This window comes from Empidonax traillii, unplaced genomic scaffold (assembly GCF_003031625.1).
Source record: "Empidonax traillii isolate 1590-97213 ecotype Southwest subspecies unplaced genomic scaffold, ASM303162v1 scaffold594:size396842, whole genome shotgun sequence".
In the NCBI taxonomy this organism is placed as follows: Eukaryota; Metazoa; Chordata; class Aves; order Passeriformes; family Tyrannidae; genus Empidonax; species Empidonax traillii.
Genome location: NW_020955787.1, coordinates 226173 through 241402, shown reverse-complemented (window position 1 = coordinate 241402; position 15230 = coordinate 226173). Strand labels below are relative to the sequence as shown.

Genomic DNA, 15230 nt, shown 5'->3' with positions numbered 1-15230 from the left:
CTACAGTACAATAAACCTGAAGACTCAGCATTAGGGCCCTGGTTAACATGAAGTGGAAGTTTCCTCAATCACTGCAGTAGCCCTTTCTCACAGGGTTGGATATGCTTGCTAAGACAGTTTACATGGGATTAGTGGCGTTTGCTTGCAAAAAAGTTCCCCTCTCTGTTTTTTGTGCCTCTTTCTGATTTAGCAATCAGATCCGGGGAAAATATCTGCTGAGTAAAAATAGACAAGTGTACTCAAGAAGGGCAAGCAATTAAAGCTTTTTTGCAAAATATTTGCATGTGGCCGCACCTTATTTCCCCTGAACAGAGAACTTCAAAGCAGTCAGGACATGCTTCCCCTCCCAATGTACTGAGAGTTTGTAAACAGTTTATTACAATTACAGTGAGACCTGCAACAGGACAGGTTTCTGGACTGACGGTATTTGACTGACTTCTGGGAATCTCTTCTACATATAAATTAATGAGACCTTACCATTAACCCAGAGCAGAAATGCAAAGACACACCCAGTCTCTCAACAATACTATGCAGATGGTAAAAAAAAATAACTACAGGCAGATCTTGTGGTATTTTATAATCACTTCACACAAATATATATATATGTGAGGTGGTTCACAGTGGGAGAAAAAGAAAGGTCAACCAGTAGCATATCACTGCTGGAACAGTCACAGTGATTTCAGGGAGGAGATCAAAATCCAGATTTGATTTGAGTTAGTGCGTGAAACACGTGCACATAGAAGGGCTGAGGACAGGTGTCTATAACTATCACCACTGGCCCTTGTCTGAGTTCCAGGCCAGTTCACAGCTTCAGATGTTGCTCAACATGAATTGCAGAGAAGCAGCCAAAGGGAGTATGTACTAACACTCTTTTTTGATGGGCAATACTTTAAGTGTATGAAAAGCTTGACTAGAAATTAGAATTTTGAGGATAATTTCTACTTTTAGCCAAAACTGCAAATAATCTGCCCTGCTGTCAAGGCGCTCCCCTTGATGTGCTTTAGTAGATCTAGGCAGTCAGGTCTGGCCATACCTCCATGTGCTTATTTTGGGTGGTTTCATTTCATCTGCATGTAATATCAAGTAAACATACTAACAACAATTGAATGTCACTTGCCTTGGATTCATATGTCTCATACAGCTGCTTCAGTGTTCGTCCCAGAGCACCCTGTGTCATGTTAATGAGGTATTTGCCAAGCTGCCACTGTGGAGCCAGGGCATCCATGTACATGTATTCCAGTCCCAGCATGGGAATCTCTCCTTTGGCATGTTTTGGTAACTTGTAAAGAGCAAACCTGCAACAGTAAAGAGCAATTACTTTTTTACCACTACCCTATTTGAATGTGTAAATCAGTATCTCCTTCCCACCTGAGGAAGAGAAGGGTAACCCTGGGGATGCCTCGGCTGGAGGGGGAGCAGTGCCCCCAGCATGCAGTGTGGACATCCCAGCCTCAAAGCAATGCTTCAGCACAGGAACCAGCTGCAGTTTGGCAGCACAATACCTGCTGCAGACAAATTGATTCTGCTTCTTAGCAACCAAGGGAGGCTGATTCAGCACCACACTCCTGTTGCTGTGGCCAGACTGCTGTTGGTACCCCTAAAGAATTTGAGGTAGCCCTGGTTTGGAGCCCACCAAATCCCTATTGCTCCTGGTTCTGGTAGAGAGCCTCAGGTCCCAAACCCAGTCTAACGTTCTCATAGGCAAACAACTTATGGCTTTATATTAAATTGATAAAATTAGGTATTAAAATAAAGAATGCATTATCTTACAATTATATATTTTACAATCACTAAATAAGTATAAAGCACGGTGATAAAATGTTGTTCCAATCCTGCTTTTCCCAAGAGACTTGCACTCTGCTGAACTGTTGCAGACTGGATATTTGCAAACTATTAGCCAGAAACACAAATCTTTTCAAAATTGTAGAGTACTCAATATTGTCCGTAAATGGTTCAGTTCATACTAAGGTCCCTGATAAAGTAAACAGGTTTTCCCATTGCACAAGTCCATGAGATTAATTGCAATATAATTAATTCAACCACTTTCTTTGAGAGCTGTACTTGAGTAATTTATTTATGTCAATAGTAAGGACTGGGTGGCATTATTTCAGTCTATACTATTCACCAGAAATGCAGCTTGTGCTTAACCCTTCAAGTATATCAGGAGGGATAAGCCTTGCCCAGCTGATTTACAGTCTCAGGCTGGTCACAAAAGGCATCTCCAAATGCAGGTAAGAAGTGGCAGGAAAGCGTCCTGCTAGAGGAGGATATTTAATCTGTGGGAAATGTACATGCAGAGACAGAAGAGAAACACACCACTGGTCACCCTGGTAATCCACCTGCACTGCCACTGCCACTGACTGAATGATGTTCCTTAAGTACCTCAGGAGAAATAACTTCTGATGACAGATTGCAGAGAAGAAAGTGATTTACATAACAAGGCTGGGAAGAGCTGCCCGTGCCTGTCTGTGCACCAGCTGTCACAACAATCCCTTTATCTGAAATGAAGATTTGGAAAGGAGAAGAATAGCAGCAGTTACAGTAGTACAAGCTAAACCAGGAATTAATAGATGACGAAGCCTTTCCAAACTGCTTCAAAATGTAGTGGAAGATTTATGCTTTGGAGGTGTTTACAGCCTTGCATCTGACAAATCCACCTTAGCAGGTATGCTTATGGAAATGCTAGTCATTGAGCTATCAGTAAATTGCTGGCCAATTCCCACTGAATACATGTTTTGGCTCTTTCTAGAAAGCCAGCTGAATATATTACCAATTAAAGTAGTACAAAAACTTTACTGCTATTTGTGCACAGGAAATTTCTCAAGAACTTAGGCATATGTGGGAGCAGAGTGAAAGTTATTTTTCTGAGAACTTAGACGTGATTAGCGTCGTCACATTGTTTGCTTGTGACTGAACACCAGCTTACAACAAATAATCACATCTTTACTTCTAGATCACATCTTCATTTCTTCCCCTCCCCCCTACTGGAAAAACAAACAAATTATGTGGATCCAATGGCTTCAGTCCTCAACTCAACACTTCTCAGGAAGCACAGTTTTGCCTTTTATTTGCAGAAAAAACTTCCCACAGAATACAGTGAGTTTGAAAGAATAAGGGAAACACTAAGCTCTCCTTAGAAAGCTGAATCTGTGGCCATTTGGTCCCGCAGCCTCTGTGTGAGGTGCAGTGGAGACAGTGGGATGAACTCCTGAGCAGAATGAAAGCATGGGGGAGACTTTTGCCCACCCAGGCACTGCGTGGGCATAGGAGCCGCCAGCCCAGCTGGGAGTACAGATGGGATCAGCTCAGATAAGGCAACTGATTCTTCCAGTTTAGCAGCAAATGAAAGGGTGTGTGAATACTAATAACGAGTAATTACAGGATACTGCAGGATGAAACCACTGGATCGTAGGAACTCACATAAAGCTCATGCTAACTGAAAATTAAACATGCAGTGCTGTTTGTTTGAAAGGGCATTGACATCTTTTGGTGAAGAGGAAGCTCTTCTCAGCAGTTTCAGTTCTGCTTCTCCTGTCAGCTTCATAGCAACCAAATCCAGAATCCAAAGGCTGACTCTTTCTTTTCAATAAACTAGGATGACCCTGGCAGACAGGCAAGTTTCTCTTTTGTTTGGTCAGGGCACATTGAAAAGGAAGTCCCATTGTCCTTCCTGCTAAATGTGTCAATGAGAACATGGATTTGCTTGTGCAGACGCCAAAGCTCCCCTCTGGAACAGGCCCCATGTCACTGGCATTCATATGGAGGCATGGGGGAATTACTCCCAGCCACAGCTTTCAAAGAATTTCTCAGAGAATATGGCTACAAAAATTGTCCTCATTGGAGAAATGGATAGTAAAAGTAGTTTTATGTGGATTTTTTGTTTGTTTAGATTTTGGTCCTTTTGGGTTTTTTTAGCACAAAAAATTCATTCTGCAAGGAATAATTACAGTTTGGGGAGAAATGAAAATGAAATATCTCGTAGTTTTAAATTGTTGGGTAGCTGCACCAACTAAGGCTGATTCTTGAAAAAATCACATTATCCAGAAGAGTCTAGGCAAGGGTGACAAGTCACAGGGATAGACATCATACATTTGATGCTACATCAATACACAGCAAAGCCAACTTTGTGCTCCTGCTTGAGTGAGGAGCACTGGCCTTCCCTGCAGTTAGCTTTGTGGGCAAGGGAAAGATGTGCCTGTTTCTTTATCACTTATATCCCAATTAATCACTGTTCCACAAGAAAAACACTTTTATTTTGAAATTGGTTGATATTTATCTTTGGAAAGCTTCTGCGCTCTTTTTTAAGAGCCCTCGTTTCACTTTTTAAACCTGAGCTGGACACGTATTATGCAATTGTACTTTGCGTCTTTCATCTTCAAAGCGCATGAATCCAATTAGTCATTTAATACCCAAAGTTGGGCTCGCTGCTGGCAGGGGGGTGGTACCAGCTATAAGGTGACGGCAGCTCCGGCCGCGGGGAGCGGCCCCAGCTCCTCAGGCACAGGCGGCTTTGCCACACTGCTGCCACCACCCCGAGTCTCTCCCGCATCCCTCCTGGGGGGCTCGGCCCCCGACCCCGCTCAGCCACGGCAACAAAGGGACAAGTCGCCCCCGCCGCTGCTCAGCGAGGAGCTACGAGGCAAAGGGCGGGAGGCAAAGGGCGGGATGCGGGCGGTTCTCCCCGCTCGGCTCAGTCTCCTCCGCCAGATGAGCCCTGTGCTGGAGCCTGGGCCCGGGCCGGCTGCCCCCGGGGCTGCCGCTGGCGAGCGCAGCCTTGGCACCCCTACACAGGTTATGCTCCCTTTGATCACGAGGCATGAACGCTGTGTAAAACGGTGATTATTTTGCAGTTAGTCATAATGCGGTACGGCGGTTGGTTCAGTGAAATGAAATCACATTTCAATAACTTAACCTCGGTTTTCCCAATGCAAAATTCTGCCACTACTCACAGGCAAACTCACAGGACTGAACCAGTGATAGCCCTGCATTGCTTCTCAGTGACCCACCCACTTCCCGCGGATTAATCTCAAGCGTTTTTGTTTACTCACCAAGAGTTTCTTCGCCGGCACGGTATTTACTTACCAGTCGACTATCTCCCCATCTTCATTCCTGCAGGAAATCTCAGCTGCCCACAGGGGCACGAAGGAGAGAAGCAAGAGCAAAGCAGGGTGGCACCATGCAGATCCTGCGGGCATTTTGGTTTCTCGGCTGCGCAGGACGAGCACCGAGTAGGCTCTAAAAGGAGAAGTTGTATTGCGTTAGCTGTCAGCTCATGCCTACGGAGCAGCGAGCACACCCTGGGCGCTGCCCGGGACGGCAGAGCCAGCATGGGAAGTTGGGCTCCCATAGCAGGGACGGCCATCGACAGCGGGGCAAGGGCTCCTGGGAGCCGCTGAAAACTGCTCGCGATTTCTTTAGGCAACGAAACGTCAGTTGTCAAGTTATGTTTTTGACAAAACTCGTATTTTGACTATTTATAAAAGTCACAGCATTCTGCTTAAAGCAAACCCAAACCAACCTGCAGGCACAGAAACCCTTTTTCTTTTTAGTGCTGCATGACTGATGTATAGGTTTTTTACAACTCTCTGAAAAAAAAAACCTTGGTGTTCAGACAAGCAAAACAAAATCATTTCCATCCCACTGTTCTCCACCTAGCCCTCGTAGTGAGCACAGCCCTTACACCATGCCTGCAGAAAGGGTTTCTGGTGCAGTGCAGAGCCCTGCCCAGCCCTGGCTCCAGCGGTGGGGACCTTCAATCACCCCTGGAGATTGAGCTCATAGGGACTGACAGTCAGAGAAATGCTCTGATCTCCAAGCCAAATTAATTTACTTACAATTAGTTAATTTTTTAAGTGCATTAGCATTACCGAGGAACAAACACGTCTGAATTGAGCAACTTCACATCTGATAATATTTTAGCAACTCATGCATAAAAATCTTCAGTTTATATTTTGGTGTGTAAAATGTTCTTTCTCCCTTCTCGTTATTCCTACATTAAAAAGGGCTGATTTACATTAAAAGATGTTCATACCAAGTATGGGATATTTCAGCCTCAGGGAAGGTCTACTTCAATGAGCTCTGGCTATTGCAGCATAACAGAAATACAGCCTTTGCAGTATTTTGTCATGTTGTGAATATAGCTTCTCCAGCACTGTAAGAGATGGGTAAATGGGGTGTGTTTGACAGAAGCAGGATAAAACTTCATAACAGGGCTTAACACAAACAAAAATAATGATCCCAGGTAGACAGGATTTTGGAGGTGTAGATCAAGACCTGAATTTTGCTGCTCACATTCACTTCTGATTCTTTTTGAGGGAGACCAGAACTGTGACTTAGTTGTGAGGAAATACTTTCAATCAGCTCAGCTCAGCGTCTTTTGTCCTTGCTCTTGGGAACTGCAACCTCCACAGATGGGTAACAAAACACACAACATGCCAAGAACATGACAGCTCTTCCCGTTTTTGTTTATGATTTCTGCCTGCTTAGGAAGCAACCTTCCCACGTCTCACAGAAGAACTGGTTTGATACTCATTGCTTCCACTCAGCCTCGGAACAGCAGGTCCCCGCACCCTTGTGCACAGGATGGGGACAGCCCTGGGGACGTGCAGTGCCTGCCGGGCTCTGCCACTTACAGGGGCTCTGCCACTTACAGGGGCTCTGCCATGCCATTTTACCAGCTTCTGCTGAAAACAGAGAGGGCTCAGTGCAGCACAGGGAGAGCTGGGAGCCAGAGGAATAGGAGGTGGGGAAAGTCTGTTCTTGGCGGCAGGGAGAACTGGGAGAACAGGGAGAACCAGCCCGGCCTGGCAGGTGGGGTGCCTGTGGAGGGTGCAGTGTGAACACTGCCTGCCCTCTGCTCAGGTGACAGAGTGCACCGGGACACTCTGGGTTCAGAAAGAGGTGGTGGAGGGGAGACTAACGAAGGTCTACAGTCAGAACTAATTCAAAGATGACAAATGAGAGACTAGTTCACTGTTACTCCTGTTCTACAATCTCGCTGCAAGAACATATTAAAATTTTATCACAGCTGCCGTTAATGTAATAATAGTCTCCTAAAGCAATTTTTCTTCCCATCAGGACTTTGCCATTTATAATGGAAATATTCTCATTATCACAGGTAACCACAGAAATAAAGGCCATAAACATTGTTTATGTTTCATTGACTGAGCATAAGTCAGGCTTCCACTGAGTACCTTTACAACTGCCATGTATTTTCTCTGCAGATCAAGGATGTAGAAGTCCTCAACTGTGAATATGGCAAAAACACAATTAAGTTCCTTCGCCTTCATAGAGAGGGGAAGAAGCATTTCGTTAAAGAAGTGGAAGTGTGCACACATCTGCGTCTGACTTCTCCTCAGGAGTACCTGGAGGGAAACAACTCTCTTGTGATACCTACAGACACTATAAAGAATATTGTCCTCGTATTGGCCAAAAAAAATGGGGTATTTTTTTATTTTTTAACTAGACTTGCTGTTTCTTATGACTTCTTTTGGAAATGTTTGTTATACTTTTTATTTTTATTTGGCATATCAGATCAGCACCAAAGTCATCTTCAGTGATATGAGAGACAAGTTCTCCTCCTCCACTGCAGACTCCTTTTTTTCTCACAGTTGACACTATTTTCGTAATTTTTTCATATAAGATCCATATTTTTAAAAATTTTTTAGCACATTATTCCTATATAGCATTTTTAAACAGGTTTCAAAGCATGTGAGACTCCTCTTAATTCTTCTAACTGTGCTCTTACCTTCACCAATTGCATCTATCATTATGATAATCTGTAGTGCTAATTGTCTGTCTCTGTAATGAAACTCCATCTCTACCATGTAAAATTTAATCAGAATAATCACTGTTCACTATGCTGAAGTGATTATTTCAGCACTATATCCTCAAAGCATAAGGCTAGCAGTTAATGTCAGTCCAAGGACTGCAGCTCACTGTACCACAGAACGGGAGGTTTTTGACACAACTGCAGCTGCTATTTGCAGTGTATGCTGCAAGCGGGTCAAATGACTGGGCACAGTGCACCAAGACAGAAATAAGAGAAATCAGTGTTTTTAACTACACTGATTCCTCTCAAATATTTACAGCAACCAGAAAAATCTAGTTTTGTACATGAGGTAATTCCTTCTTTCTAATAATGCTGTTTGCTCTCTTAGATCCCAAGTTTAGAACAATTTGCTATAGATATCTGCAATCACTTCATGACAACATTTTGCCAAGTGGTGTATGTCAAAACCTACGTTCAAGAAGTACCATGGCAACGTCTGCATAAGGTATCTAAAAAACAAATATATTCTGTTTATGCTGTAGCCATTCCTCACTCTCTTATCTCCTGTTTTCCAGTTAGCATAGTATTTATGGCACTTTTACTTACATGTCTACTCTAAATTGCAGAATGGTGTTCCTCACATCCACTCATTCATATGCGTTCCTGATGGGATCCGCTTTTGCGAAGCTGAGCAGTGCCGAAACGGTGAGGAAAAAAAACTGGCAATTTCCCCTACTTCTTGGTAAATATTTCTGCCAATGAGAAACAAAGATGGCTTTAGAGATACCTACAGGCATTACAGGTTTTACAGCACAGCCAAAACGCTCCAGAGGTCTAAAACAAAGGATACTTCTAGAGTCTATTTTGCAGTTCTTGATTTCTGAGACACGGCTGAAGAACTAACATAGCTCACATTTGTAAGTACATTCCAAACACAGAATGCTTACAACAGCACATCCAGCAGAACTGCTTCATAGTGAGATAGGAGGCAGTAGCCTCCCAAGAACAGGCCGCTTACCTTTTTACCCTATAGTATATTCTGCAGCCCCCCTGTTATCATTTCTCCATGCCACACTGCTACAGGCCAACTGCCCAGTTTGCAGTTATTTTCAAATCCCAGTCAACATGCTCTAATTTTATTGCCAAGATGGCTGCAGTTCCATTGCTGCAAGCCAGGCTAGCTTGAACATTGTGAGCACTCAGGTCTACATGCAAACAATTTTTCACATTAAAATACTAGAGTGTGCTTACTATTTTTGCACACCAAAGCACTATTTGGCTTAAACAAGAGTTTTGCGATGCTTAAAAGACATAAGCTTTCAAACTCAACTGTCTTGTCCATAAATTTGCATTCCAAAGGAAGTGTAGAAATTACCCTTACTTGCTATGGCTCACAACAAGAATGTAAGCTCAGTCTCACTGTGATGGTGTTTCATTTAACCCATCTCTCAGACTCCTGGGAACTGAGCTGAGACCACTACATCATTTCTCACAATGGGTTTAGAGGTTTTAGGCACTAGTTTGGTACCTATCTCAGCTGCACTAACGCAACTATCTCCCATCCTACGACCAGTGGCAGGACCACTTGCAGTTGCCGACGGGGCACAAGTTTTGAAAGGCGCATTTGAGCACTGTCCCTGTGTTCCAAAATGAAGGAGGGAGGGAGGAAAAACACAAGTCTCCAGCATCTCTCGGCCTCATCTCTTTTAATGCTACTATTAACATTAACTACTGCTGTACTTCTGGCACCCTCAATAGCATTAACTTTGGTGTCTGGAAAATCTTAAGAAAGAAACCTGAACTGAAAAAAAAAAAGAAAAAAAAAGGAAAGACAAAGAGTTTATGCTTTCTTCAAAAGCTGCTGCTCTTAAAAGCCGCTGCTCTTAATGTAGATTCCATTACATTTTTCATCATCTTGAAAATTCAGCATGACATTCTGCAATTTCAGATTCTATGCAAACAAAAAGCCTTTAAGGCTTACTGAAGAAATCACTTTTCCTTCTTAGACTTCCCTTCATGCAGCCCTTTAGCTGTTTCTTTAGGATTCCCTGCCTAGGTGAACAATAACCAGAGAAGATTTTTGAATCACTTTTATTTTTTTTCTAAAAGAGAATGTTCTCTACATTTAGCATCCTCCTATGCACCTCTCAGCCAGACACAAGAGTTCAATTCTCAGTTAATCCTACTTTTAACACTTTTCTCATCAAGAAAAAAAAAAACCTACTGAGACTTAATAGACTTATTTTTTGGAATTATATCAGCTGATAAAAGGCTCAGAGTGTTTTGGAAACTGAAAACATCATAAGTAACAGAGTCAACATTTGACAATTGAAGCACAAAACATACTGAAAGTACAACGTGGGCTGTTCACCTTGGAAACTCTGCCAGGTGTTACCTCCTTCAGAGTGAGTTTCAGGCTGATTGCTGCACAGCCTTTCAGTCTTTTGTTGCAAGGAGCTCTTTCAAACAAGGCTATGTATTTTACTATAGGATAAATGTATCTTCAGTTTCACTGATAGAATCTGCACTACATTAATATCTGTGTATTACAATCTTATACCCAAGCAATAAGTTAATCAAGATCTGAACAAACCCTGTCCAAGGGTTTGTCCAAAGGTCCATATCCTGACCAAGGACAATCTCTTCTTTACATTTTTTTAAGGTCCAGATAAATAAATAAGGAATATAGGCAAAATTACAAATACACCTCCATAGACTCATTCAAAAGCATTAATGAATGTAAACAAGAAAAGATAGATAAAAGAAACATAAGACGCAGTTTCAATAATATCCAGTCACAGAGCAGTTTAAAAAAAAACACCAAATCTCTAAACAATCATGCAGTTTAAAAATGTCTACCACAGTGGAATTGTTTCCAGTATAAATTCCTGCAAAGACATAGTTTAAAGACAAAATCTGTCAGTCTTGCCAGACCAAGGCAGGATTACTGTGCACCAGATGTATTCCAGGATTACTAGCTAGCGTGAGCACCAAGAGAAGCACTGAAACAGCAGCTTGGGCTTCAGCCACTGACTATCTGTACAGGCCCTGAATGAGCCTGCATGCCATGAAGTTTCTACTTTCTGAATCTGCTTTTTGGCAGCTCTGGTCAGTGAAATTTTCAGTTATCAGTTTGGTGTGCTCTTAAATGACTGACTGCATGTAAATTTTAGCCACTATTCAGAAGGTGTGTCAGGAGAAAACATTCAGGACATAATTGTTTGATCTTTAGGGGATGATAATCCACTTGTGCAGCAGTGATCCACAACAGCACATTTTATAAATAGTGGCTAAGAGCAAAGTCACTGACAATTTGAATCTGTGGGCGGCATCTGTACCGATGCCAGTTCCTGCTTATTAGCTGAGCTGCAAGGATTTGCATTGACTCCTCGCCCTCTCATTCCAGGGATGCAAAACTCCCAACCGGATGGGTATGTAAAGCAAATTTCTGACTGAAGCTCTGCCTTTATACAGATTGTTTTTGCACTCGTCTGTGTTGTTAGAAAAGGTGCACCATACCTCTCCTGTACACCACAGCACTAGTAGCCTATTTCATTTCCCTTTAGAGAAATCAGTCATTCCTAAGTTGACATCAGTGGGAGCCAACCCAAAGTATGTCCCAGTTCCAAGCAGGTGAGATTAAAAAGTTCTCCTTAACTGCAGGTCAGTTGGTGGGATTCTCCATTTTCTGGACTGAGCTCTGACTTCAGTAGTTTCTGTCTTGCTTCTTACCGTTCTGCTAACATCCGTGTGCAGAAAATTACTATCAGCTTTCTGGCTTTGGAGCTGTCATTACAAGTATCACCCAGAGGTTTTTTCCCCTCTGCCTGAAAATGAGCTTGTATTGTCTTGTAATTTTGGATCACAGGTCCTCTGGTCGTCTTTGCTGGAATTAAAGACCTGAAACTTATGAAGACAACACAGTCTGGATTTGAAGGCTTCTATAAAAATGAACACACCACACTTCCTGAAAGACATGACAGGATTCTATGTGGAGAGCTCTTCTGCAAGTGGTCATACGGCGAATGCAAGGATTTTGACTTTGACTGCATATGGTATATGTCGTACCAAGTAATGCCCATTAGCTAATCTATGGCCACAAAGTGCCCCCCTACCACACAGCAGGTGTAAGGGCCACATCTGCATCTGCTGTGCACCAGCCACTCGCAGGTCTCAGCGGCGGCACTCACCTTGTTACAAGGAGTGAGAGGCAGGTCTTGGGGTCTCTCTGATGCTGCCTCAGTGGACAGGGTTTAAATGAACAGTTCCGTTTCAGTGCAGAACACAACTGGAGAATAAAATAATGATTTTTTAAAATATTTTTAGCGAAACCTGCTTGTGAATTCTAGAGCTGGCGGGGGAGACCCAGGAAGAATTTGGAGCTTACACAACAAATAAATCATTCCTCCACAAAATCCCATGTGCTACATATTAGCCAGAAGATACATAAAAAATATAAAAAACCCCACCTCACAGTAAAACATTTTGGATCTAAACAGAGACAGCTGATACAAGGTTTTGTAAAAACCTGTGTTACCTCTAGGAACAAAATCCGTGAATGTATCCTCGAAGCCTTTTCCGGACCACCCGACTGTGGGGAATATTCACCCTCGTACCAGAAAACTGTCAACTCTATCCAGATGCTTGTCCTTTCCAAAGTGTCACAGGTATCTTCTTTCCTCCTTATGATGTTTTACTTAAACAATAGTGAATATTAATTGGATGAGCGAGAAACAAACATGAGACTATTATTTCCTCTGTCAGACTGAAAACTGGTGGTACAGCCAGATGGTCAGAAAAAATATGAACCCCCTGAGAAGTTCCTATGATGCTCTCCAGGTGTGAACACAACAGGGGAGAATATCACCCAGTGCTTGGCAGCACTTGAGTAAAAATGAGAGATGTACTACACGACACATGTTTACCAGATTGCATTTAGTCAACTGTACTGGGAGGGCTGCATTGTTCTTTTTCTACAGCAAGTGAAAAGCCTGCCAGGCTGTTGCTGAAGAGCTGCCCTAATTAACTGTCTCATCTGTTTTATGGTTTCAGGTACAGGTCATAGAAGTGGTCTTGAACAACACTTTTTATAATGTCCTAGACATGAAGAATCTAGGCTTGAACAACGACAAAGAAGTAAGTAAATGCTTCAAACATAACTTGCCTTCACTCTTTAGAAGCACTCAGCCTTAAAGCATAGCAGCAGTACTGCACACAAACAGAGCTAGAGGGAGCAAACTTTCTCACCCAGCCCCAGTAAAAGCTCCACCTTACCTCTAAGGTTTACACTGTTTACAAAAGAATAATTAGTTGCCTTCTTGCATTGTTGATAAAAGCTAAAGGAGCACAGTGAAATGCTTTGGACATCAAATGGATCTGTAACAGAGACTCTTCTGAAAAATCACTTAAATTTTCTCCACTGACTTTGACTTTCAGTTATAATGTCAACCTGTGCAGTTTTAACCAAGCAAAATGGACCCTGGCATCCTTTCCCATAGTCAGGCAGTGTGAAAAGCCAGGCCCACCGTGGCTCTTCCTTCTGCTCCATCGACACCACCACTGAGGCCAGGGAGCATCCTCGGTGAAGCAGAGTTACGAGCAGGTCAGCTCAGAGGTTGACTCTGGGTGACAGACCACCAGCAGTCTCAGGGAGCAGTAAAGGGATGTTTCTGTAACCATTAGAAGCCAAGGCAGATTGGTCCAACCATGGACAAGGTGCAAGCCTGGGATGAGGCAGAGGGTGAGACACGTAGGGGATGAGATGTATTTGCTCCTCCCTCCACAGCTGCTGTAGCTGCCAGCCAGGTCCAGCTGAAGGTCTGTTATGATATCCTCATGTGAAAGAGAAACAGGGTTATTCCATTTTACACCGATGGTCTATAACCTGTTTATGCTCTAGTCTCCCTCCAAAGTCTTGTGATACTGTTTCCATCCTCTCCCATCCTTGCCTTCTTTCAGGTGGACATTATAGGTCCATCTGTGCTTGTTATCAACATCCACCACTGATGTTCGTAAGAGAAGGAAAAGGCCTGGGAAGTGAATCTGTCTCAAAAGTAACCCATGTGTTTGTGCTCATGCCCCTCAGGTTTTGATTCCTGTGGAAGCTCCTTATGGCTCCTGTGCTTGCACACTTGGCAGGAAGAAGTTTTTCGAAGCACAAGGCCATGTGCTGAAAGATGAGAGGAAATGTCAGTTTGGACTGGCAGCTGCCCAGGGAAACTAAACCTCTTGTCTATGCTCATACCTTCCTGATAAACTTAATAGCACAGCTTTCCTATCAATATTTACTCCTTACTGGCCTCTTCTATTGCTGACTACTTTCCCCTCTATGAACTCCTGAGGATGAGATTTATGAAGAACCCTCAGAAATTCAGAAATCAAAGTCTGTTCCTGCATTTCAGTGTGATTTGCAGATTGAAATCCCCTGTGCTCTTTTAAAAATCCCAGCTGGAAACATTATAGCAAATTAATTTTTAAACTAGTTATTCCCAGACCTCTTAACAAAATGAATAATTTGATATCTGCAATATTTTTTGACATGTAGAATCAGAAACTCTGTATATTCTATTTTTTAATATTTCTTCAGTGAAATGAATATACAGGCGCAAGATCTGCTGTTTCATTGACATAACCCCTTGATGCCACACTGAACTACAGAGCTGAGGTTCTGACCCAGTGACTGAACAGGGAGTCAGTCAGATATGGATTTCTTTGCACAGGAAATGAAAAACAGAAAAAAAAAAAGTCTCTCTCATATCTCCTCTGTGGTGTGAATATTTAAGAGCTGTTAACTACTTTCTCTGCATGTATTCTGACCGCATGACTGCAACTGCTACTCATCAGATCATAAAGTTACTACATAACTACTTTTATATTAATTGCTGAGGTGTTTGAGGGTTTGGGCTAGCTCTGTAGGCTTAATTAAATAATTTTCCTTAGTCTAATAATCTTATCATGACTTCTGAGCAAGCAGGAGTAACCCTACTATTTTGGGGAGGGGTAGGTAGAAAGCCAGCCAGGCAGACAATGCATATGTTACTTTATTACCCCAGGTGATGGCTTTGAACATAGAGATAAAACTATACAGTCAACAATTCTCATCTTGCAAACTGGGCTACCACATTGGGCAACAGGAACCTTGCTCAGCTTCTAACAGCATCTAACCACTGCTCCCACTTTCTCCGAGCACCACTTTCACAGGCTCCACGTGACAATGTACAAGTCCAATGAGAAGTGCCCAAAGTAACTTCTAAAAACTGCAATTCAGTTGCCTTTGTGCCTCCGGAGTTTGGCAGACCTGCAGCCCTCCTCCGGGTACAATTATCAAGTTCACAGGCACCAAATGTGAGAGAGATGTCCTGCACTGTGTGACGTTTTGAGGTACTTTGCAAGATAGAAACTTGCCTGGGTGAGCAGGATGTAACAGATGCAAAGGGAAGACACTGTTCACAAGCCTGAG

At 42.9% G+C, this 15230-nt stretch overlaps 2 protein-coding genes across 4 annotated transcripts in view; one reads left to right on the top strand and one right to left on the bottom strand.

Annotated features, from left to right (window-relative positions):
• DNASE2B (deoxyribonuclease 2 beta) overlaps positions 1-15230 on the bottom strand; it is a 32377-nt gene that overhangs the window by 4066 nt on the left and 13081 nt on the right. For 2 of the 3 annotated variants that reach the window (XM_027898383.1, XM_027898382.1), the window contains 3 exons: positions 8378-8523; positions 5083-5235; positions 1118-1295 (listed from right to left, as the gene is read on the bottom strand). In XM_027898383.1, the coding sequence (XP_027754184.1) occupies positions 1118-1295; positions 5083-5195 (291 nt within the window). In that variant the 5' untranslated portion in view covers positions 5196-5235; positions 8378-8523. The remainder of the gene's footprint in view (positions 1-1117; positions 1296-5082; positions 5236-8377; positions 8524-15230) is intronic. The other variant, XM_027898381.1, reaches the window with a different exon arrangement.
• Positions 6169-14329, top strand: LOC114064914 (uricase-like). Its single transcript, XM_027898361.1, has 8 exons — positions 6169-6173; positions 7169-7442; positions 8160-8276; positions 8398-8476; positions 11640-11826; positions 12315-12438; positions 12824-12907; positions 13857-14329. The coding sequence occupies exons 1-8, from the start codon at positions 6169-6171 to the stop codon at positions 13992-13994; spliced, it is 1008 nt and encodes a 335-aa protein (XP_027754162.1). The 3' UTR covers positions 13995-14329.

Coding starts and splice junctions, on each gene's coding strand:
- LOC114064914 (XM_027898361.1), top strand. Junction 8,277..8,397: donor CATGGCAACGTCTGCATAAG/GTATCTAAAAAA, acceptor TCTAAATTGCAG/AATGGTGTTCCTCACATCCA. Junction 8,477..11,639: donor AGCTGAGCAGTGCCGAAACG/GTGAGGAAAAAA, acceptor TTTGGATCACAG/GTCCTCTGGTCGTCTTTGCT.